Source organism: Prionailurus bengalensis, chromosome B2 (assembly GCF_016509475.1).
Source record: "Prionailurus bengalensis isolate Pbe53 chromosome B2, Fcat_Pben_1.1_paternal_pri, whole genome shotgun sequence".
In the NCBI taxonomy this organism is placed as follows: Eukaryota; Metazoa; Chordata; class Mammalia; order Carnivora; family Felidae; genus Prionailurus; species Prionailurus bengalensis.
Genome location: NC_057349.1, coordinates 22,014,513 through 22,040,000, shown reverse-complemented (window position 1 = coordinate 22,040,000; position 25,488 = coordinate 22,014,513). Strand labels below are relative to the sequence as shown.

Below are 25,488 nucleotides of genomic sequence, written 5' to 3'. Positions count from 1 at the left end.
AGAAGGTCTGATGGGGCTGGAGAGGCAGGCTAGACCCAGCCAGATGAATTACTCCCTCTGGATGTTCCTGGAGCATCACACTCTACTTACCTCAGCTAGAATCGTATCCCATAGCATGTGTGTGTGTATCTCCCTCCTTAAACCATGAACTCCTTGAAGGCAGGAATATTTCTTGCTCCTCTCTCTGGAGATTTGGCAAAGAGAGCCTGGCACAGAATAAAGATGCGATAAATACTTGTTTTATTGAATTTTTATATGACAGATTGAATGTAAGTTTACCAGCTCCCCTTAAAAGTGACTCTCTAATAATGCTTATATGTGCCACAAAGATACAGGTGCACCATATCCTAGCAAAGGGTGAATTATCTTGATCCTCCAAGTTTAACAAAACCTTGTTTTTCCTCCTATGAATAGTTTTAATAGAATTAATAAAATAGAAAAGATATCGTTCTCCCAAACTGAGGTGTCCAATTCAGTGTAAGAGCTCAAAAGGCTGGTGTTTACCTTATCTGAATGCCGGGCAGTCCTGCAGTCATTTATTTGCTTTATTGCCATGGGCTGAAACCTGCATACTCAGTCTGAGAAGCTGGCATTTGGGGAATTGCCAGGAAATTTCACATCGTATAAAGCAATCAGAGAAGTGATATACAAATGCGGCATGAACAAATAATTATGCAAATTATATAAGCCAGAAAAACTAACACCTTAAATTTTGAGGCTTCTTGGGTTATTACTTTTTTTTTCCAACCCACCCACAAACCTATTGCAGGAATGATTCTATTGAAAGAAGTGATTAATTCTAAGACCAGAGAGAAGCCAATTCAAATCCAAGCACAAGCTGCTGTTGACATATTAAGAGGCAGCAGAGTCCCTCTGGGGTTTGCAGGTCCTTCTGAGCAGAGCAGTGAGAAAACTTGGTGTCTGCTGAAGGTGGCACAATGGTGTTCAGTATCATTTGTTTGATGTCATTATTTCCACGGCATTACTATGCATTACTCTGCACCCTGCACCCTGCTGGCTGTTCTCTGAGCCAGAAAAACTACAAAATGGGGGAGGGGTGCCTGGGTGGCTCAGTTGGTTAAGTGTCTGACTTTAGCTCAGGTCATGATCTTGCAGTTCCTGAGTTCGAGCCCGACATCAGGCTCCATGCTAATAGTGCAGAGCCTGCTTGGGATTTTGGGGCACTTGGGTGGCTCAGTCGGTTAAGTGTACAACTCTTGATGTTGGCTCAGTTGGTGAGTTTGAGACCCACATCGGGCTCTGCACTGACAGTGCTAGAGCCTGCTTAGGATTCTCTCTCTCCCTCTCTCTCTGCCCTCCCCACACCCTTCCTTTCTTGCAAAAAATAAATAAACTGAAAAAAAAATGTTTCTTAATGTGTTAGGCTTAGTGAGACCATGTGGATAAAACAGTGTGTCCTTTTCTTCTGCATCTTGCCCAGCTAGCTCTAAGGCAAGAGGTTGTCAGATTTAAAGACCAAGGGACGGGTGCCTGGGTGGCTCAGTCTTCGGGTGGTATCAGACTTCAGCTCAGGTCATGATCTCACGGTTCATGGGTTCGAGCCCCACAACAGGCTATGCACCTGGAAACAGCTCGGAGCCTGGAGTGTGCTTCTGATTCTGTCTCTCTCTCTTTCTCTGTCCCTCCCCTACTTGTGCATGCTTTTTCTCTCAAATATAAATAAACATTTACAATAAATAAATAAATAAGTAAATACCAAGGGATGTTCTTCTTTTGGCATTAGCATTTGTGGTGTGATTAGCAGTTTGAGGGAAACAGCCTATATATACAGTTATAGGGGATTGATTAAGTAGATCATTGTCCAGCCAAACACAGGTTCAATATGCTGTTGCAGGAGATTATTAAATTACTTGAAAATATAAAAATGTTGTTAAGTGACAAAGACTCTTGCTATAAAAGAGTGCTAACTCTTGGACACTGTTTTTATTAAAATATGTGTAAGTGGATGCACCAAAAAGCTCTGAAATAGTACACACTTGGGTGCTAATAGTGGTTATCTCTAAGTGGTAGAACTACAGATCTTTGTTCTTATCTTTTTGGAAATCTCTTTTGCTTTTACAATAAATTTACAAGGTTATTCTTTTTGAAGGTTAGTTGAGCACTGTAGGAAAGAACAGAGAGGGTGAATTCTCTTCTTCTTCCTCTTCCTCTTTTCGAAAAGCATCTTGACCTACTTAATATTCAGTGATATTTAGAGTCAGAAAGTTCTGAGTCAAAATGTAGCATAGAATGTCAAGGGATTGCTTAATATCTGCTTCGTATTTTTTTTCTGGGATACTCAACACCCCTTCCCCCTTTACCCAGCTATGGGTTCATTGAGAAGGAACCAAAACAGATCACTGTTTTACTTTGTCCTCTGTTAATGTTCCCATAGTGTCTTTCTCGCCTCTGGTGGCATCAGGTCATGTAGATTCATTTGCTTTACTTGATCTTGCTGCTTTCAAATTGACATCAGTTTTTAAGACTAAACTTGGATTAAATCGAATGTCCTAATGGCCACACCTGATTACTAACCATAGAGAGAGAAGCTGCAGTAAACTTCCTTTATACTCAAGTTAAGAACAGTAATGTCAGAAGAAGCTCCATGGCTTTGGGTTGGTCCTCAAGGGCCCTTACCCCAGTGGATCTCAATCTTGGTTGTACATTAGCTACACCCACGCTGTTCTATGCAGTGGCCACAAGCCACAAGCCATGGCTACCCAGCCACGGAAATGTAGCCAGGCTAATTGAGATGTGCTATAAATGTAAAGTACACACTTAATTTCAAAGACATAATACGAAAACAAAGAAAGTGAAATACCTCAATCATTGTGATATTGGTTATGTGTTGAAATAATAGTATTTGAGACATACTATGTTAAGTAAAATATATAATTACTATTTTATTTATTGTTTATCAAAAATAAAACATTGTTATTGACATTATTAAAATTAATTTCACCTTCTTAAACATGACCACTAAAAAATGTAAAATTACACATGCAACTGCCATTATATTTTTATTGGGCAGTGCTCCATTTTAATTTACCTTTACAATGTTGAAGATCCCACCACCCCACACCACAGACTAGTTAAATCAGAATCTCTAGACGTACAACCCAAAGCAGGTGGTTTCAACACTCTACCAAGGTTGAGGAGTACTACCTTAGGCCCAGGCAGGGATGACTCCATAACATCTGGCATTATCACAGCATTTAATACATGCCAGGGACCTTTGCAGATGTGTTATGTATATTAACCAATTTACTGTTTGTATCAACCTTGTGAGGTATAGAAGCTATTATTGTTATTATCCTCATGTTAAGAGAAAAGGAAACTGAGTCCCAGAGAGGTTAAGAAACTTACCCAAGGTCACAAAGCCAGAAAGTGGTAGAGCTGGGCTTCTCTCCAAGAAGCTGGGCTCCAGGGACTCGCTCTAAACCTGTCTGCTACATAGTCTCTTTGAACATCAAGAAAACTCTGCTAGAGAAGTATGACTCATTTCAGCCCTCCACTAGAATTGGAAACAAGATTTAAAAGGCACAACAAAATTATAGGAATCAAATAATCATTTTGGGCATAACCAGTCATTATATACGGTGGTGGTTCCCAAAGTGTGGTCCCTAGACCAGAAACATCAGCATCATGTAGGAAATTATCAGAAACACACATTTTTGGCCCCACCCAGACTTATTGAATTAGAAACTCCAGGGTCAGGGCTTAGCACTCTGTATTTTAAAAATCCTTTTGGGTCACAGGTCAGCAAAGTTTTTCTGTCAAGGGTGAGGTAGTAATTACCCTTTCTGTAAAGGGTAATATTTTAGGTTTTGCAGGCTATATGTTCGTCTGGCCTCTGCAGGATAAAAGTATAGACAATATGGAAATGAATGGACATGGCTGTGTGCCAATAAAACTTTATTTATGGACACTGAAATGTAAATTTCATGTAACTTTCCTGTGTTGTTAAATATTTTTCTTCTTTTGATTTTTTTTCTGTCATTTAAAAATATAAAAACAATCCTAGCTCATGTCTGCTGAAAAACAGGCCATTAGGGGTATTTGGCCCACAGACTATAGCTTGCCAGTCCTGCTCTAGATGGTTCTTTTGAATGCTAAGTCTTGAGAATGACAGCTGTAAGGAAAATAAGGATTCAAGGCTCTTAGCCAGAATTGCCGAGCACAGGTATTCTCTGGCTTTCACTGTGGTGAACACTCACCTAAGGTTCAGGATAAATTAAGATTATGTTACTTTGGAAAATGTAACAACTTTGCTTTAAACTATGCTTTTCCAGTGCCAACAAATTAGATTTGGGGCAAAGAAAGGGGCATAACAGGAAGACAAATGAGAGAGGCCAATGGCAGGGAAGAAAGAGAACTGTTTAAAAAGCCAAAGGAGCACCTGGCTGGCTCAGTCAATGGAGCATGTAACTCTTTATCTTGGGGTTGTTACCTCAAGCCCCACATTGGGTATAAAGATTACTTAAAAATAAAATCTTTAAAACAAAAAAAGAGATGAAAGAAGGAAAGAAGAATGGAAGGAAGGAAAGGAGGAAAGAAAAGTCATAGAGTAGGACTGATAATCTCCTCCTCTCTCCACAGCTGCCATTTATAGGTTGGGGATAGAAGCCACTTCTTTCTGGAGAATCATTTGATCTCTCTGGTTCTCAGTTACTTCATCTATGCAATGGGAGTAACCATAATTCTTTTTCAGGTAATAGTGCATATTAAAAAAAAGAACATGTCTGGCACATTGGAAAGCAATAAACATGGCAATGACATGTCTCTCTGCCTCCTCCTCTACCTGAGGGACCTCGAGGCAGGGGTGGAGCAGCTTGAGGGACCCATGGCTGGTTTACCCAGGCTAGGGTTTCCCACAGGAATAAACCTAGTAAGGATCCCGACTCAAATCAGCTCACCAGAAGCTGGGGGCAATTGACCTAACTCTCTGCCACCTGCTCAGGATCCCAGGACTTCCTGTGGAGTAAATGAAGAAGTCTCTTCTTGTGTCTTTGTTTTGTTTTGTTTTGTTTTGTTTTGTTTTGTTTTTTCCTGTGTTGGTCTAAAGTCAGTCTCTAAAGTTCTCATTCTATGCCCCTGACTTGACTTCTTTCCAGAATGAGTGGTGGTGGAAATGTCCACTTCTTTCCTGGAAACATGACATCTACCCACAGAGGTATGGTTTGTCCCCAAGGCCCCAACAAGACTATCCCACAATGGTCTCATATATAAAATTTTTACAAAATTTGGATTTGTCAGCACTGATCTCCACCATGAATGAGACCCCACAGCTTTGTCTAGCTTGGAAATGAGTTGAGCTCATCTCAGTCCCTTTCATACCCTTCTGATTTATCATGAGGTCAACATACTTTGATATCCATTCTCAACAAACTGGGGTTCACTTTGTTCAGCAACTTCCCTGGAATATCCTGTCTCAGGAAGATGAGCATAAAATGAAAAGAAGAGAATAAAACTTATTGTAGGACTTACTGTTGAACATGAAACTGAGATACCAATCTGGGAAGTAGGAAGGATCCACTGCAGGACACACTCCACCCAAACAGAATGTGAGGTGGGGATACTCAAAGGAACAGAGTGGCTTGTGTTTTGGCTGTCCAGAATATAGTGTGCAGGGCTATGTAGAAACAAGATTCTCAACTGATAATGAACCTGGAGCTTTGACAAAAACTTATATTAAGACCATAAAGTAAATAGAATGAACACAGGGTTTTCATTCTTGATGACAAAGACACATCAATTGTCAGACTTGACTCTGGCCAAACTTCTATGAGTTCTGGTCAGGGTGGGTCAACCCAGGTTAAGGGTATTGGTTTCACAGCGCTAAGTACTAATTGGCCTTCAAAACTAATTTGTTTATTGTTTCATGGATTAACTTGTGAATATCAGTTGCACCCAAGCTCTTGCCAAAACCAACTGAAATTAAGATAGAGGTTTGGGGCACCTGGGTGGCCCAGTCAGTTTTGGCTCAGGTCATGATCTCACGGTTCGTGAGATTGGGCCCCATGTCAGGCTCTGCTCTGACAGCGAGGAGCCTGCTTAGGATTCTCTCTCTACCTCTCTCACTCTGCCCCTCCCTTGCTTGCTCTCTCCCTCTCTCTCAAGATAGATAGATAGGTAGATAGATAAATAAATAAATAAATAAATAAATAAAAGCTTGAAGAAGTTAAATAACAACATGTGTGTGTGCACACACTCATGTGTGTATACTGGGTATATATGATTATAAAGTAGGACACCTTAGGTCAAGGGGAAGTAGACCTTGGCAGCTGTGATTGGCATGGCTGAAACACAATGAAAAGCTGAGAGGACTTGATGTCACATGCATGTCAGAATCCCAGAGAGGGGCAGAACTCAACAGTCTTCAGAAGATCTTCACAGTGCACTCGTCTATGTGGAGGCTAGCACCTTCCAGGAAAAGCAAATCTATTAAATAAATACATACAACAAGGAATCTACCCCAAAAACCAAGAGCACACTTTACACACTGTATGTTAACCAATTTGACAATAAGTTATATTTAAAAAAAAGAAATACAACAGATATTGATATACTTCATGCAATATGTGAGAGACAGATAAAAAAAAGTAGTTGTGGGATTAATTTCAAATGCATTTGGAAAGCTTGTAATTAAAATAAATATTACAGGGACACCTTTTATAAGCTGAAGAACCCTTCAGTCAAGGAAATAATTGCTCCCTGGTTTATCTTTTGTGTAAATCTGAAGGTTCCTGCTTTAAGTGTTTGTCCAAAGTGAAGAATGCATTGTAATTAGATGAATTTCATTAAACACAGAGTAGGTCCCCTGAGTACTGTGTATAAAGTCTGACATGACATTTCCCACAAGGTAGATATTATCTCTGACAGCAGCTAAGGGATTCTGTTATAATAGTCCCTGATTTTACATGTACGAATAAGACAAAGCCAGAAGCATAGGGGATGCTTAAGTTGGCTACCTGTCCTCCTTCCTTTTGGTTAGTTGGGGTGTCTTTCATCTGTCCTGGTTTATGCCAAATGAGTGCACTTGGCCATCCTCCGAGCATCATTAATATTAATTACAGAATCTTCTCAATCTCACTGTCTGTAACAATGCAAAACTCGGTCTGAACAGTTCTATCTAGATCAGCAATTCTGATTCCATCCATCAGATTTCTGTTGCCCTAGCCCTCTATGTGTGCCTTTTCACAGGTCTATGAAATGGAGGAAATTCAGAAATTGCCTAGATTTGGAAAAAGTCCCACAAATTCTTTCTGCAAAATGCCTTATGCCTTGCATTGCTGTAGCAGAAGACGCAAAAACTCCTTCCAGGCAAGTACTTCCATGGTTAATCTACACCAATGGTCCCGACAATCTCTATAAAGCATGCTCCCAACCAGGCACCCCTACCGTGAGCCTCACTTCTCAAGCATTTGGGGTTCACTGCACATGGATTAATGAATGTGAGCCCCAGGAGCACGGCCATTGATTTCTGCTATAAGAGAAGGGGAACAAGCAATTTTATCTGAGGCTTCACTTTTAAGATATGTCTTCTCTAGGTCATCTGTCCCACCTATTTGCTTACCCCTGATATGTGGGTCATTTTAGGCCACCTGCTTCAGGCTTTCTGCCCTGCTGTCCCTGTACCTCCTTCTCAAACTCTCACGATCCCAGATTTTTGTCCTCTTTCCCTCGATGACAAAGTGGCTTAGATGGGAACTCATGTGTCTTGGTTCCACTTCACTTGGATAAATCAATAGACCCATGGAGGGGTGATACGTCTTGGCCACCAGGGACAGTACCAGGTGGGGAGCCTGTCATTGCCGTCCCTACTGTCATTCTTTCGCTGCAGGAGCACACTACCAAACCTGGTATTATTCTCCAGGAATTTACTGCTGCCTACCTTATCTCACTGCAGAGCCAGCTTGGAGGGGGGCAGGGGGGCATAGCCCAGGACAGTGGTCCTCAAGCTAACATATACATCACATCACCTGGAGGACTTTTCAACCACAGATTATTGGACATGCCCACCCCCATTTTCGACTCAGTAAATCTAGAGAGGAGGTTTAACATTTGCATTTCTTACAAGTCCCCAGGGGAGGCTGCTGATGCTGGTCCAGGGACTACACTTTGAGAACCACTAGCCTAGATAGGGATAAGCCCAGAGTTTGAAGCTAAACCTGCACGGAGTTAGACCACCACTGCCATTTGCCTGTATACAACTTCAGGCAAATTACGCAACCTCTCAGAGCCTCACTCTGCTCATGTGTACAATAAGGAAAATACTAGACACCTCATGGGATTCTTACAAGGATAAGATGGGGTGATCCACACAAAGCCCTTAGAACGGAGTTTGGAGTGATAAATGGAAGTTACTTCATGCAGCTGATTAGGGGTTTCTCAAGCCAGGGCTCTGGGCCCCTGAGGTCATCCATCTCAGAATGGAAGTCTGCGTTTTAGCAAGGTAGGCAGAGGCAGTACAGCTTTCAAGGGTTTGAAGTTTAAGACCCTTTCTCTCTGAGGTGGCAAGAACATGACTGAGCTGTGTATTCTCTGGTGGCTGACAGAGCCGAGTCTCCATGGCCCCTGTGTGCCCCTGGGGAGACAGACCCATTTGCATTTCTCATGGAACTGGACATTTGGAGCATCATCTCCTCAGCCTTTGGCCTTTCTTCTCTTCATGTTGTATTCCTCGTCTGCACCCTTCAAGCAGCTGTGGATTTGCTGGGCAGCCACCACTGCTGCAGACTGGTGGGGAGTCTGCAGAAGCTGGTGTGTGCTACTGTGATAGCAAAAAACCCCCCTCTTAACACCGCAAAAACCAAAGTGGAAACAATGATCACCCTGGAGAGGGCACCAGCAAAAACCAAGCAAAAGAGGACTTTTTCATGAAGGAGGAGAAGAAGAAGAAGAAGAAGAAGAAGAAGAAGAAGAAGAAAGAAAAGAAAAGAAAAGAAAAGAAAAGAAAAGAAAAGAAAAGAAAAGAAAAGAAAAAAAGAAAAAAGAAAAAAGAAAAAAGAAAAGAAAGGAAACCTACGGCCTATTAAGGAATCCCATAGGCCTGGGAGATTTCCCTCTATCCACAAATTCAAGCCCATTTGTAAGAGCCAAGAATGTTTTGAAACTCTCCTGTAACATCACATTTTCCCTTTAGTTGAGCCCAGCATATTTAGACTAATGATGACCCAGAACCAAAGCATTTTTAATTTTCTAAAGCAATACAAGCTCCTTTACAAATTCTCAGCCTGTTGTAGATTTTGCATAAACCTGGCTCAATGACTCCCACACTTTCATGTAATAATCATTTAAGAACCCAATTAAGAAGGCCTTCTCCCAGCTCCCCGGACTGCTCCAAAACTCTGATCCCATGGGTGGCTGGTATTTGCATATTAGCAAACATCCTGAGAGCTCCAATCTGTGTGGACCCCGGAGACCCCCGGTCTGAGAGAGGCCACCCTCTGTAATGTCTATTTCATTATTTCCCATCACACTGCTGTTTCCTGAGTCTGCCCCAGGTTCCTGGAGATCAATTCAATTTCTTCTCTTTCTCCCCAGCACCGTCTTCTTCATTTCCATTTCTGGAAATCCAATCAGCCCGCCAATTCACAGGCTATATTTTGAGAGTTACATTAAGTATTTATCTGCAGGAATTCAGAAATAAGTTGGTAGGGACAAAAACTTAAACTTTCTTTCCTTTCTGATTGTCAGAAGTTATGTATCTCTTGGAGGGAAGTTGAGCAGCCAAGACCAAAAGGTCTTACAGGAGAAATAAACTTGGAAGCAAATCATTTCACCTTTTGGGCCCCAATTCCTCATCAGTGACTTAATATTGGCATTGTTTGCTGCAGTAGCCACTAGCCACATGTGGCTTGAACACCAGAAATGTGGCCAGTCCAGAGTGAGATGTGGGCTTTGTTTTTAACTTTTGTTTATTTTTGAGAGACAAAGAGACAGAGAATGAGCAGGGGAGTGGCAGACAGAGAGGGAGACACAGAATCTGAAGGAGGCTTCAGGCTCTGAGCTGTCAGCACAGAGCCCAATGTGGGGCTTGAACCCACGAACCATGAGGTCATGACCTGAGCTAAAGTCGGACACTTAATCAACTGAGCCACCAAAGCACCCCTGGAATGAGATGTGTTTTATGTGTGGAATACACACTAAATTTGAAGACTTTGTAAAAAAAAAAAAAAAAAGTATGAAAAAAGGAATTCTAAATATCTCATTAATACTTTTTATATTGGTTACATATTGAAATTACATGTTTAAGATGTGGGTTAAAATATATATACATTACTAAATTAGTTTCATTTGCTTCTTTTTCCTTTTTGTCAAATGTGGCTACTAGAAAATTTTGAATTATGTATGTGGCTCACGTTATATTTCTATTAGACGGTGCTGACCTAAAGCTATCCAATATGATCACCACTTGTCACATGTCTGTATTTAAATCATTTACATTTAAATTAAATTAAAAATTCAGGTCATCAGTCACACTAGCCACATTTAGCTAGAGGCCACCATATTTGATGATGCATATGTAGAACATTCCCGTCTTTGCAGAACATCATTAGACATCACTGATCTAGTAGTTTCTACATTGCTTTAATTTTTTTTAACAGTCTATCCTGAATTCAAGTGTGTGAATTTGTGTTGGAAATTTCACTCTCTAGCCCAAGACGTAAGCCCAACCAAGTACCTTCTCTTTTGCTGAAATCTTGGGTTATGCTGGTGTCATGGTTCTGAAGGGCCCTTTGTCGGGGACCCAAATCCAAACAAGCCATCACTCTTGACCCCTTCTCAAGTTGATCACCTGGAGCCTCTTTTCTTTATCCAAGACCACTGTGTAAGTTTCCTACTACTGTAACAAATGACCACAAATTTAGTAACTTACAACACAAATTTATTCTCTTACACTACTGGATGTCAGAAGCCTAAACTCAAAGTGTCTGTAGGGCCATGTTTCTTCTGGAGGCTTTAGGGGAGAATTCATTTCCTTGACTTTTTCAGTTTCTAGAGGATGCTGGCATTCCTTGGCATTTATCCATCCTTGTGATCTCACTGAACTCATCCAGGTAATCCAGGTTAATCTCCCCATTTCAAAATCCCTAATGTAATTGCATCTAGAAAGTCCCTTTTGCCCTGGAAGGTAACATACATATTCTGGGGATTAGGATAGGGACATCTTGAGAGTAGGCACTCCTAGCCTGCACAACTCCCAAGTGGAAAACCAATCCATCCTGTCTGACCTCTGCATACCATGTGAAAAGGTCAAATAATTGGGGTGCCTGGGAGGCTCAGGTGGTTGAGTGTCCGGCTTGGCTCAGGTTATGATCTCACGGTTTGTGAGTTGGAGCCCTGCCCTGGGCTCACTGCTGTCAGCACAGAGCCTACTTTGGATCCTCTGCCTCCCTCTCTCTCTCTGCCCCTCCCCTGCTCATTCTCTCTCTCTCTCTCTCTCTCTCTCTCTCTCTCTCAAAAATAAATAAACATTTAAAAGAAAACCTTACTTCTTATTTTTTAAAAAAAGCCAAATAATTGTGTATAATCCAAGGAAAACTCAAACTCCATATGTTTTCAATGAAAATACCCTCACAGAAGTCAAACAGTTTGGAGACTTCACAGATGATACAGTCACTGATTTACCTGAGGAGAGATAACGAGTTTTTCTGTTAGGGGACCATATCATTGCTAAGAAAAGGTTTGCCTTGTTGGGCCATTATTGTCACCCTATCCAAGACCCCATAAAGCCCCCACCTGTCATTGGACCCTACTCACAACAGAAGCTATTTGGCTAGAAGTCAATTCCATGACCCATTTGCTGGAATCATTCTGGCAGAGGAAGAAGATAAGATGGCAATGAGACATTTTATAAAAATGTATTATTAAGAGGAAGCCAGTGTGCTATTAGGAAAAAAAAAAAAGAATAGGGATAACAACAGGCACATCTCTGAATCACCAGAGAAGTGTAAATCACAGGACCATGAACAAGTAAACCTTGGAAGGCTTCTCACTTCATAGTTTTATAAGTGATCCATTGCAAGTACACAGTGAATGTTTTTAAGTTGTAAGTAATATTAAGTTTCTCTAGTGGAAAAGGCCAAAAGGAAGTTCTCATAAGCCCATTTGAAGGAACAGGTAAAGATATCAAAGTAGCATAAGCAAAGCTAAGATGTAGTAATCCAAACTCTAATCAGATACTTATGAGCTCCAACGTACAGCTGTTAATTCTGAAAAAAAAAAAAAAAAAACACAGTTATGATGCCCAGAGCTTTATGGGGTCTCAGAAAGAGTGACAATAATGGGCCAAAGGGGCCAAATGACATGCTGGACATCTCAAGATATGTTTGGAAATAAAATTGAACATGTTCTAACTACTGAGCTCCTAGTAGCAACAGAAAAAATTCTCCCAATAAAAGGGTCATGTGATATGCCAGGGAATCCCAAAAGTTCGAATCAGTGAATGGAAGACACTTTGTTTATTACAATGCTCCATTGCTCAGCGACAGGAAGTGTCCATGTGACTGAATGAAGAAACCAGAAGCCGAGAGGCTAGCTTTGCACCTCTCCCTCTCCTTCTCTGCTCCCTCTTCCCTGAGCTTGTCGGCTCCCTCACCTCCACACACCCAGGGAGGTCTTCACCTCCTTGTCCCTTTCTCCCAACTCCTGTCCTCTCCAAAGCACGAGGCTCTGAGCTGTCTCAGGGACAACCAAGGCATTCATTCTTCTTCCTGCTCTTTGGCGTAGAAGCCAGTCAGAAAGCAGCTTTCAGGGTGTTCACATTGTTCCTAGGCTGGGTGGCTCCAACATTAGACTCAGACCCAAATATATCAGCAGCCAGCTTTCTAGGACTAGCTTTTATGGGGCCTCAATAAAAGGTTCACCTTCTGCCAGGAAGCGTTCCTAGTTTGGGGTACCCCCGCAAAGTCAGAGACAAGGACTTGGGGGTGAGTAGTTATGCCAGAGAGGAGGAAAAGCCAGGAAGGGATAAATGGGAAGCTGATTTCCAGTGTGAGAACTGGGGCTCACTCCCACTGGGATCCTTCGGGAACCGCGGTGTGCGTCTCAGAATTGCCCCTCTGAAAGTCAGGAGGCTGTGGAATACATCCCCAGATTCTAGTCCTTGTGGGTTGAAGGCCTGCAGAGGATAATGTCCCTGCACTTCCTGGTTGTCCTACACGGGATGCTGTGCAGTGAGAAAGTGTAGAGAGGTATGAGCTCTTGACCTGGGATAATGTCAGAGGCATGGCTGATGCCACCAAGGCTGCCATGATTTCAAAACTGGCTAGGGGATGTGGCCGGGACACCAGAAGTATCTGCAGGTGGGGCCCAGCCCAGCCCCAGCCTGCACAGTCTGGCCCCGTGGGGCAGGAGCTGTGTTTCTGCTTCCAATCACCTACCCCCTTGGCCAGGGCTGCCTGTGCAACTGTACTCAGAGACTGAGATCACTTGTGAGGTGATACAGGCACGCTTACCTGGTGGCAAGCCCTCAGGAGGGATATAAGAACTTCAGAGGCTCTAGAGACTAATAGGTGAAATGGCCCAGGAGATGGAGAAGCTGACAAAGTACCACCACACACACACACACACACACACACACACTAAATAAATTAATTAATAATAATAATAATGATGACAGTAAATAAAAATTGGGCCTGGGCCTGGGCCTAGTCTGGGGCTATCTGCCCAAACTGTCTGGAATCCATCCTTTGAAACCTGGATGAAACCTCCAGGCTTTCAGGCCCTCAGGGAGTCTATCTGCAGCCACACTCAACCTGGAGGCAGGGGACCCTGTTCCAGGTCCCCACGCAGGCAAGTTCATTATCGATTTAAATGAGTGCCCTAACCAGCAGCTGATGCCCTGTGGGACCAAGAAACACGTTCCACACCCTGCAAGGTCAGAGACTGAAAAAAGCAGAGCTAAAACCAGGGAAGAGATGAGGACTGGTGCCTGGGCCTGTGCCACCTACAGACTTGGGCCTCTTTAAAGAAATGCCCAGAGGCAGAGAGAGGAAAGAACAATATATTTAGAGCTCACCAAAATGAAGTAATACACTCGCTCCCTCTCGCTCCTGAGACGAGGCTTTTGGTCTGGTTGGAATGTTCTCTTCACTGTGGGACCACTGCCCACAGGAGCCCTTGTATGGGGCCTTTCCAGGTCCTGAGGTGCTCCCACTCCTGGAGGACAGGGTGAGGGGTGTGCCCTTCTAGTTCAACACAACCCCCCAAAGATTCCCCCGACTGGGCCAGACAGGTGAGAAAAGGCTCAAAGCTGAGCAAATAAATAAATGATCATTTTTTAAGTCTTTCTCAGAATATACTAATGGACCGACTTATCATAAATTATAACTCTAAGCAGTTTTACACTGTCGAGCACCCTAATAATGCTGAAATATTGATGACATTTTTGTAATAAATTTGGAAGACTGGAGGCAATTGCAAGAAGGCACTAGCAAGGGCCAGGAAACGGGGAGGACTCCTCCCACAGAACCCACGCCTGCAAGGAGCACTTCCAGGCCAGCACCCGCACTGGTGGCTGAGGACAAAAGGCTATAGAGTGGGAGGCAGCCCTGAGCCCCTCGTCCATCTGATCCAAAACCCTTTGGGACCTTTTATTTCCACAATTTAAAAATCAATTTCCTTTCTGAAAAAGACACTCTGTGCCAACCACACAAAGATTTGGGTCAAAAACAAAGCCAATTCGCAGAAATGACTTCATGGGCTCAGAACCGGGGAGGTGGATTTCTTTAATCCACAGCACACTAAAAACTGATAAAGATTTCAAATGGAGGAAAGGAAGGAGTGGGTACAGATATACTGGGGCTCTTTTTATAGAACGGGAGTGTGAGAATGTTAATTAAAGGAATCTCAGAATCAGGGAGGATCTGAGAATGGAAGGGGCGAGAATTTAATTTTAGGTGTTGTTTCATTAGGTTAAAAAAAGAAGACAGTTTCATGAGCTACCTGCGGCCATGCTCCGGAACTTCATGGACACCCCAAAAAGCTCCAACTGAAACCGTAAAGTGTAAGAGACAGATTTAATGAAAACCCCCTTGGCCCAGTAAAGAACCCCTTTATTTGAAACATAAATTCACAAATCTTGGAGCATTAAATGAGCATAATAGAATGTTAGATGTCATTCTAATGTTAGTCTTCAAAGAGTTGTCCTCATGCATTTCTTTAAAACAAAGGCACCCACAGAATTTACTGGTTGTTAGCTCTGCCAAAGATTCCAAAACCTAGGCCTGGTGTGTTCCTCAGCATCCAAGTGAGTTTTCATTACATCACCCTTCTTCACATCCAGTGAATAATAATACAACTAATAACAGTAACAATAATAATAACTAGTGATTCTGCCCTTACTGGGAACCCCACTCTTCTCATCAAGTTTATACACAAGTTCTCTGGTCCTCTCAATGCCCTGCAGGAGAGTCAGTCCCATTTCTATCTTGCAAGTGAAGAAATTGAGTTCCAGAATGGATGTTCAGCTGAGGAATGGGAGAGCTGGGTCCTAAATCCAGGTCTGTCTGCTTCCAAGGTCAAGTAATTTGCACTATGCCACCTTAGAACAATCAGTAGAAGCACAAAGCAGGGGTAAAATGTTTCCAGGGGAACCCAACCAGACCAGACACAAACAGGCACACTCCCTCTCTCCATTCTTGGGCTCTGCTCCTGGGCTGCACTGCATTCCCATACCTTGATGGCCAGCATGAATGATTTTGACTGGTTCATGCCCACAGCATTCCCAGTCCTTGAATTGTGGGTAGCAGAAACAAAAGCAGACAACAAAAGCAAAGGGATTTTCTGAAAGGCTATCTAGGAGTCACAGACGCAGTAAGAAGGCTGCAACCCCAGGCAGACAGTGAACAGCTCTAGATACCAGTGAGTCGAAATCAACCATCTTTTGACAGAATAGATTGGTCCTGGGTCTCATTGTCTTCTTGCTCAGATTATTCTGGCTTGGGTAAAATAACATCCCCTGGGGAAGAGAGAATTTCCTAAAAAGGAACAGTGTACTGGTAGTTGGGCCACTGCATTGCACAACTCCAGGGGGCACCACTCACATAAATTATAATGTGAATGGTACGCCCTCAGGTTGTACAGTATGCCAGCACTACAATCCAATCCTAAGCAGCCCCCTCTGAGCTCTCTGCACTTGTGAGATACACCACCCACATATACCACTCACTCCTCACACAGTTAACATTCAGTGTAGCTAGTCATTGTATGTTTCTCAGTTGCACCGGAAGATTCTCAAGGATAAGATCCAGAAGTTCAATATCTCTATTTCCAAAATCATCTTGTACGGAAAAGTAGTTTCCAATTAAAGTTTTGCTTATATCCACAACCAAATATCAGTTTCCTTTCAAAAATAAATGGATCACTTCATTTAGTGCAATGAAATAGGAAGGCTGTCCATCTGGCAACCACCATGTTTGTGCGTTCTCCTTGTGAGGTACAAGAAATTGACCAAGGGAAGGAAGGATGGATGTGTTGGGGGCACGAGCATTTAACAGAAGCCAAAGTCTATGCAAAGAATGAGTCTCCTGGTAGAAGTTGAGGTTCAGATTGCCTGGAGAGGCCTTTTTCTTTAATTTTTTTTTTCAACGTTTATTTATTTTTGGGACAGAGAGAGACAGAGCATAAACGGGGGAGGGGCAGAGAGAGAGGGAGACACAGAATCGGAAACAGGCTCCAGGCTCTGAGCCATCAGCCCAGAGCCCGACACGGGGCTCGAACTCACGGACCGCGAGATCGTGACCTGGCTGAAGTCGGACGCTTAACCGACTGTGCCACCCAGGCGCCCCGGAGAGGCCTTTTTCAAAAAGGATTACCCTCATGCCCCTGATATTATTCTGTGTGGGCAGCTGTTCACACACCAACCATGCTGCCCTTGACCCAAAACCTCATTTCATGGAGATTTTGTTCTGTCTCTAAATATTTACTGAGCAGTGGTTAGGCACCAGGGGATATGTGAGACAGAAGTCACTGTGCCATTGAAAGAGCTGAATACCTAATGCCATCAATAAGGGTCACCTGGGTGGCTCAGTCAGTTAGGTGTCTGACTTTGACTTCTATCATGATCTCATGGTTCATGAGTTCAAACCCTGCATGGGGCTCTCTGCTGTCAGCACTGAGCCAGTTTCAGATCCTCTGTCCCCCTTTCTCTCTCCCATCCCCCACACATTCTCTCTCTCTCTCAAAATAAATAAGTAAACTTTTAAAGAATATATTTAAAAAACACATAACGCCATCAATAAACTAATAAGCATTTTTTTTCTCCTCCATTCTCCTCTACCATCCCTCCACCCTCACCACCATATTGGCTGCTCTGCTGGCTCATTCCCTAATCCAGTCTCTCGTGTAAACAGCCCAGGTCCAGAGCCTTCCAGCAGGGAGAGGATTACAATAGCAGGAGCAAGAATGAAGTTGCTTGACAAACCCATGTCCTGGCTCTGTATCTGCTCATTCAACAACCTCTACAACAACCCTATATTGCACCCTGCTGTGTGTTAGATTCTGCAATGCACTGGGAGCTATGCAAATAAGAAGGCACGGGCTACTGCAGGAAACAGGCTGTAAACAAATGATTACAATTCTGGGTGGCCAATGATTCAAATGTTTCACATAATATTCTTGTCTCCTGTTGTATCTAGCACCTGGCACAGTGCCTGGCCTGTATTGGGCAGATGCCCTGTAGAGTGGATTGGTGAGTGAGTATATTAATGGCAAATACTTACTGACTGCTCCCCATGCACCAGATGCTATTAAAAGAGTTTTACTTGTATTAACTCATTTGATTCTCACAACAACTCTGAGGTGAATATTATTATAACCTGCCCATGTTTCCTGATGAGGACACTGAGGCCCAGAAAGATTAGGTGACTTGGCCAATTAGTAATAAGAAAAGACAAAATTCAAACCCAGCACAGACAATATGACCCCAGAGCCTGTGCTCTCAGGCACCGTTTATAATGTGTTAAGTGCATGGGGCTGGGGAGTCACAGAGGAGGCAGTCACAGCCCATCACCACCATAATGTCTCAGCTGATTCACCTCCACTACCATTTTCCAACTACCGTTTCCATCATTCCACCTCAACCTCTGACTCCCACGTCAATGCTGTGTGTTGTCATCATCAGAAAATGCACCACTTCTGAAATCTCATTGTGAAGCCTTCTGTCATCTGCCTTCACCATGTCCTTCCAGCTCACCCATTCTAGGACCTTAACAGCCATGATGGAAACTCCATTCAACCAACTCTACCACTGTTTCTACTATCAACCCCCACCTCCACCTCCATTTTCTTCCCTACCTTCCTTAGATTCCATGGTCTGTTATTATAAGCTTTCCCCAATCTATTCCCAACAGTGTTGACTTTCTCTCCTTACCATTCTTGCTCGGTAAAACTACCCAACCATCTACCCTCTCCATTATTGCATCAGAGCTACTGAATGTTGTCTCATTCCCTTCCCCCAGGGCTTAGCTCAAATATCATCTCCTTAGAGATAACCAGCCATCCAACCAAACTTGGCGTCTCCTAGTTTGTTATTTTAGCAAATTACTTATTGAGTGCTTTCCAGACACCGGTATTAGAGCTTTATATTGATTAATCCTTTGATTCCTCAGAGCTCAGGGAAGTGGACACTGTTATTATCATTATTATACCCATTCTGAAAACAAGGAAACTGAGCCCAAAGAGATAATGACTGTCCAAGATGAAACAGTTATCAAGGTGGTCTCAGGATTTAACCCCAAGCAGCCCCGCTCCAGCCTGGCCTCCTAACCATCTCACCATCTGCCTCTCTTACACCACTTACATGTCTCCTTCTAGCACTTTCAACAATCCAGACACTGCCTTGTTTAGTTATTTACATGTTGTCGATGTTCTCCCTAGAATAGGAGCAACTGTGTGAACAGAGACCTTCTTTCCCAATCTTAGATCCCTATTGAATAGCGAGCACAGATAATAGGAGCAAATCATTTTTGTTTAATATGACTGAGTAACATTTGCCTGTTTTGTATATGTTTCAGAGCAGATTTATTATGCTGGCCCCATCAATAATCCTGGATTTGAAATTCTCGAGGTAAGGTTTTGGTTTTCTACTCTGTTATGTTACTTAATTATTGTATCGAGCAGTTTCTTGAGCTTAAACTTCAACAGTTTAAACATTTTCCACTGACCCCTACCAAGAAAACCGTTCTTCAGTAAAGCTGATACCTCATGATGGGTACTCACAAACGCTTAACACACTGGTTTTACCTTTTTCATTATAACATTTTATGTCTGTTGGACCCTCTGGGATCCCCTGGGCAGACAGCTCCCACGGAGAGGGAGGCCCTCATCCTGTCCTGCAGGATGGTTGGTATCTGAGGGTACTGCATGGGCTAGAGCTGCTGGGGCATGAGCTGTCTGTGAGACTGGCTGTTCAGAGAGAGGAAGACACACACACACACACACACAAGCGTGAAGGGTAAAGGCCCCCAGGTACCAGCCTTACACTATTATTAGTGGGCTGTCACCAGGTGAATAAAATGCCCCCGCCCTGAGCATTCACCGGCAGGGCTCACAGCTAAGGGTCCAGTTTTCCACAAATTCCTTTCCGCAAAATAATGTGACCTTCTTAAATGGCTGAACTCAAGCAGCTCTGACATGAGCAATACATTTTCAATATGCTACTCCTGAGAGAATCTTATGGGACATCATAAAAGGAATCACAAGGTTGTAATAACTTTCTTTTTTTGTTTGTTTGTTTGTTTGTTTGTTTCAACTTTAACCTCTCTGCTTTCCAGATCCCAAAACCCATCTATGGCTCTGGGAAAGGGTTTCCTTCTGCGTAAAGAATCTGTTTAGCTTTTCATTTATCTTGTGTGTGTTTCCTTTCTGTCCCAGGCTCTGGGTTCCTAAGGTGCAAGCCGTACTGTCTCTAGAACATTCTCTAGCTGTTGCTCCCACAGATGGGAAGTTTGCGGCTTCACCTTCCCCTCTGGGGTTCTCCAGAGTCTTCTCTGCTGGCCTTTCATTGAAATATTAGAGTCTTGCAAACTCTCTTCACTTCTAGGATGTGGAACCAAAATTCTCCCAGTTAGTTTTTTCTTTAAGTCTTTGCTACTTGAATTCTTTTTTCTTCCCCGATTTCCTCCTGAACCCCTCCCTTCCCCCTTCCCCTGGCAATTGGCTTAAAATTTGCAAACAATAGATTTTCATCTGGCATTACTGGCTTTTTAATTTTATATTATTTCAATTTATTTATTTATTTTGAGAGAAAGAGCATGAGCAGGGGAGGGGCAGAGAGAAAGGGAGAGACAGAATCCCAAGCAGGCTCTGCATTGTCAGCACAAAACCCGATGCGGGGCTTGAACTCAGGAAACGTGAGCCGAAATCAAGACTGGGACGCGTAATCGACTGAGCCATCCAGGTGCCCTGCATTATTGACTTTAAAAAAAAAAAAAGCAGCTCCCCTCGGAGTTGCTATGACCTGGAGGAGGGGAAAAGAACTTCCTAGAGACACAGAATCCTTTTGAAAGAAAAATCTGGCAGAGATGTAAAAAAGCTTTACTGCATTCCCCTAGGACACTTGGGTGAGCTCAGGATCTGCATTCCTCAACCAATAAGCGGTGCTCAGGCATGTCACCCGGTGTGAGGACAAAGCCAGGCTCAGGTGTCCTGGCCATGGGCATGGCTGCTTAAGCATCTACTGGTCCTCTTTGGCTGGTCCTCCCACTTCTTCCTCGTCTTTGGGGCCTAGGAAGCAGAAGCCTGGCCAGCCCTGACTGTGCCCCAGCCTGCTGACACCTGGCCAGAATCAACAGGGGACATCACCCAAGTGGGACACATGCAACCTGTCACGTATGCAGCAGAGGCAGCTGGAGGCCTTAATCTCAACATGAGCTCCCACACTGGCGGGGGACCAGCTGCAGCCAGCCCAGGCTTCCTTGGCAGCCAGCCAGCCAGCAAGGCTCAGAGACTTTGCTTCCTAATATGGGACAGAGACAGTGTGAAGCCTTCTGGTTTTAAAAGACCTGCCCCGGATCCCCTCCTCCCACCAAATCCCCCAGAGATGGGCCTCTGTGCTAATTCTATCCCTGTTCGGCTGAAAACTTTTCCACTCAGCAGTCAATCTGCAGTGTCTTGGTATTATTTGCTTTTCAACACAGCCAGTCCCTTGGCCCAGACTGAGGTCCTGCCTGGAACCCTGCATCTCCAGGACTGCTGTTTTCTGAATTAGAATTTAGAGGCCTTTTGGGGTTCCAAAGTACGTGGACAGCTTACAGGGATGGTATAATTTGCATAAGTGCTAAGGATATAACTATAAATTCCTGACTCGCAAATTTAGTGCTCTCCTCAACAGCACAGAGGCTGCTGTTCTCTGTCCCTTGTCCCTCCCTACTCTGCCCCTCCTGTCCTCCTAGCGTGTCCCTCCACCTGCCTGAGGATGAGCACAGTTGCCTAAATACCCTTACTCCTAAACCAGAGTATGCATATCCTGGAGGTATGTATGCACCTATGTAATGTAAGCAGTAATTCATCATCTAGAACCTTCCTGCAAATACTACATCTTTTCTTAGGCCTATAAAGCAATAATGAAAAATTCATTTGGTTTTCAATAATTATGTAGGGTGTGTACCTGAAGGCACAGGGACTCTAAAAGAAAAGTGGACAGGAATGATGGCAATGATGGTGGCACAAACAGATGCAGGTTCCCATTGCTCTTTACTCAGAATTAATTCTCTAACTTTTACATTGCTTTGGTGAAATTCCTAAACTGCTTCTGAAATCACAGCTGCTCCTGTTTGGGTGATCAGCCTCAGGGAGCCCCGCTGTCGCTGTTGCAGGATCCTCCAGCTGAATGGTGCCCTGGGGGACGGCTGCTTACAGCCACCATCCAGTGCACAGCCTGGCTCTGCCCAACGCACTTTTCATTGTTGGGGAAACCGCTCGCTCCTGGACCTTTGCTCATTGCTAGAGAGTTGTTTTCTTTTCTTTTCTTTTCTTTTCTTTTCTTTTCTTTTTTTCTTTTCTTTTCTTTTTATTTTTTTAATGTTTATTTATTTTTGAGAGAGAGAGAGAGAGAGAGAGAGAGAGAGAATGAGCGGGGGAGGGGCAGAGACAGAAGGAGACAAGAGCATCTGAAGCAGGCTGTGCTCTGACAGCCTAACTTGGAGCTGGAACTCACGAACCCTGATATCATGAACTGAGCCGAAGTCAGACGTTTAACTGAATGAGCTACCCAGGCGCCCCAAAAGTTGTTCTTTTCTAACAAAAACTACCTCTCATGCAAACTCCATCCAGTGTTCTGATTTCTTCCTTCCCTCTGGCTTCTACAGATTAAACCCCTTTCCTTCTCTGGATGACAGGCACTTCAAAGATGTGCCAGGAATTTCTTGAGATCCTTCCCTCTTGGGCCCTTTGCCCTGCTTCCCACTAAGTCGTGCCACCCAGAGTGTCTCTTCTCCAGATGGGTGAGTCTGCAGACCTGCCACCACCGTGTGGCCTCTGGGGGCTTGGGGCGGGGCTTAGCCGCTGAGCAAACACATGGGTTTTTCTGCGATTCCATATATAGCCCAGCTGCTAACCACAGACGAAGGGAGTCCTCTGTGGAGTGTCGTTGCCAGAAAGGAACCCTAAAAGGTGGTAGTACTTTTTCTGATAGAGCACTGTGATTTCGTGCGGGTGAATCTTGTGCCTGGAGGTCTTCTCTGTCTTCCCTGGATCTTCCAATTGCTCGGGCCAGAGTCTTCAGAATCACCCACAGCTCCTCTCTTTCTCTGCCACCCACATGGGTTTCCTCAGTAAATCATATGAGCTCTTCTTTCAAAATCTATGCAGAATCCAATCTCTCTTCTCACCTCCCCCATCCACTACAGGCCCAAGTGGTCTCCTACCTGGTCTTAACTGCTTATACTCTCTGTCCCTACAGTCTTTTCTCAGAGGGCAGCCGGAAGGATCTTCTTGACATGTATACATGATCAGGCCACTCCTCTGGGGAGGAGGCTCTCATGACCTGCGACCCTTTCCAAGTGGAAGCCAGTGTCTCCCCACCATGGCCTGTGAGGCCATCCCCGATTCATGTCCTTCCCCCACTTCCTGTGGTTCTGTCTCCCTACAGCCCCTTGGGCTTCCTCGCAGTTTCTCGAATGTGGGGCCCAGCCCTCAAAGCAGCTCCCCATCTACTTCAGGTCTTTGCCCAAAGGTCACCTTTGCAGCAAGGCCTGCCTTGACCACCCTACTTAAAACTGCCAACGGCAGTTGTGCCAACGGCACAAGCCCAGCCCCACCTGGCCTGGCCCGGCCCTGCTGTCCATCCCCTTCCCCGCCTGCATTCTCTCTGTGGCATCAGCACACACAATGCATGCACAGTGAAGTATCTCATGCATTGTCTGCCTGTCCTGGTGAGGCCCATAAGCTCCACAACGTTGAGTTCGGTTTCCTTGGTTCTACTTCATCCCCAGCGTCTAACACACTGCCTGCACGTAGAGGGTGCTCAGTGACTACCTGTCGAATGATTGACTGATTGCTCTGGGAGTCACACACGTCGTGCTTTCCCTGTGTCCCTTCCAGGGAGAATACCAGGTCTTGCTGGAACTGTATAATGAGAAGCGCTCCACCGTGGCCTGCGCCAATGCTACGGTCATTTGCTCCTGAGAAGCTAAGACGCGGAGCACGCTCTGTCTCGTGGGAACTGCAGGCTGCCCACACTGAACCTGCTCTGGAAGAAACACCAGTCGACGACAGAGAGGCTCACCAGAGGTGCAGGTGCAGATTTTAGCCCCGGGGGCCAGACGTCCCCAGACTCCACAGGTGTACGTGCCTCTAAAGGAGCCTCCTGATGGTCGCCAGCCCGTGGGTCCACCCTCCTCCAAACGGCCAGGCTCTCCTGCTTCTCAGCTCCTCGGGAGCACTTCTTCAGTTACCCAGAATAAAGAAATCTGGCCCACAGTCGCTCCTGATGGTCTGTTCAAAGGATCTTAGTGCCATACTTGAGTTACAATGTAATTTCCTCCAGACAGGGTGCCAGGTGCTGGCGCAGCGTAAGTAGTTCTGAGATTCAGGAAGCTGACATCCTGAGGATATTGGGAAAATATGCCCTTTCTCCTCCTCCTTCTCCCAGGCAAGTCCCAGGCCCTTTGGCCACGAGGGCCAAGGAGCCGATGAAACCCTACAGAGTGACATCAAAGTCCCACCTACCACACCTCATTACATCTTCACCCCAAAAGCCTTGGCTACCCCTGGCCTCAGCACACCATGGCTCTCAGTAATGCATTCATTCATTCTCCATGTGTAACTACTGAACACTTAAGTACCAGGCCCTGTGCTCAGCACTTAGGATTCTCTAGGGAGCAAAACAGACACTGTCCCTGCCTCGTCAAGTGTGCGGTCCCTTGAAATATTAAAAAGTCATGTCGATCGGTGTGGACACATCCATTCACGCACAGAAACATCTCCTTCAATGCCCCCTGCAAAGGAGCCGGTTGCTGTCTGTTGTTAGAGACGTTTTGGCAGCCCTGTCTTTTTCTGTCCCAGGATGTGCAGAATTGCACGGTGGGCTCCACATCCCTGACACCATCCTGTGCCCTCCTCCCCTACCCCAATCCTTCCAGTGTCCCTCAGCCCAGCATCTGGCCCTCTTGCTCCTACTGGGGAACTGGCATAGGGTGACTGGGTTGACTTTGTAGGTCTTTGATATCCACACAAATGCCACTATGTTAGAGATTAAGACAGGAAAACTACAGAGTTTAAAAATGTTCATTGCTATTAATTACCATCCGCACATAATTAAACTACCCAGAATAGCAGGCTGTAAATGCCTGGGGAATTAAAACTTTAAAACCAGCATCTGAGGTTTTTTTGGCTATGGAGAAACAAAATTATAGCAGTGTCCTCACCTACACCCATAAATGCTCGGGAGAAAAGACATACTGTGGTTATGCCCCGCTGGGAAGCAAACCTCTAAATCCACACACGGGGGTGATCCTGTTATGTACACAGATGGCATTCCCTCAAGAGAGACATGCCCCTGTTTCCTTTCCCATAACACACAGTAAAAGTTGCATGGAGATTCTGGGCATTCACACGTTCCAACAGCTCAGGACAGTGGTCACAGCCTTCCAGAGGCAGGGACAAGTAGAAACAATCTCACTTCTTACTTTTCTGCAATTTCCCTTCCTATTCTTTTGTCCTCTTAAAATTCATTGACAATGCGTGTGTACGTGCACGCGCGCACCTGCGTGTAAGCATGAGACAGAGAGAGAGAGAAAAGAGAGAGAGGTTCAGATCTCTGGGTTTGGCTTAAACAGGGGTTTCCGTGTACGGGGCTGGCCCTAGCCATGACTGAGTACACATGAATACACAGAGGCTGAACTAAAGGATTGACCTGAGAGGAAACCAAAATGTTTCTGTGTCCTGTCACGGGCCTTAAATTTCACCATGAGTTTCATTCCTGCAAGCTGAGAAAGTTTTTCACTGGTTCCACGTCTCCTATTAAAACACAAACTGGGG

The 25,488-nt window shown here is 44.4% G+C and overlaps 1 protein-coding gene across 1 annotated transcript in view; it reads left to right on the top strand.

Annotated features, from left to right (window-relative positions):
• Nucleotides 1-23,928, top strand: part of LY86 (lymphocyte antigen 86) — a 61,586-nt gene extending 37,658 nt beyond the window's left edge. The window contains exons 4-5 of the mRNA XM_043590883.1: nt 19,023-19,075; nt 23,551-23,928. Coding sequence (XP_043446818.1) covers nt 19,023-19,075; nt 23,551-23,634 — 137 coding nt within the window. The 3' untranslated portion in view covers nt 23,635-23,928. The remainder of the gene's footprint in view (nt 1-19,022; nt 19,076-23,550) is intronic.
• The last annotated feature ends 1,560 nt before the right edge of the window (nt 23,929-25,488 follow it).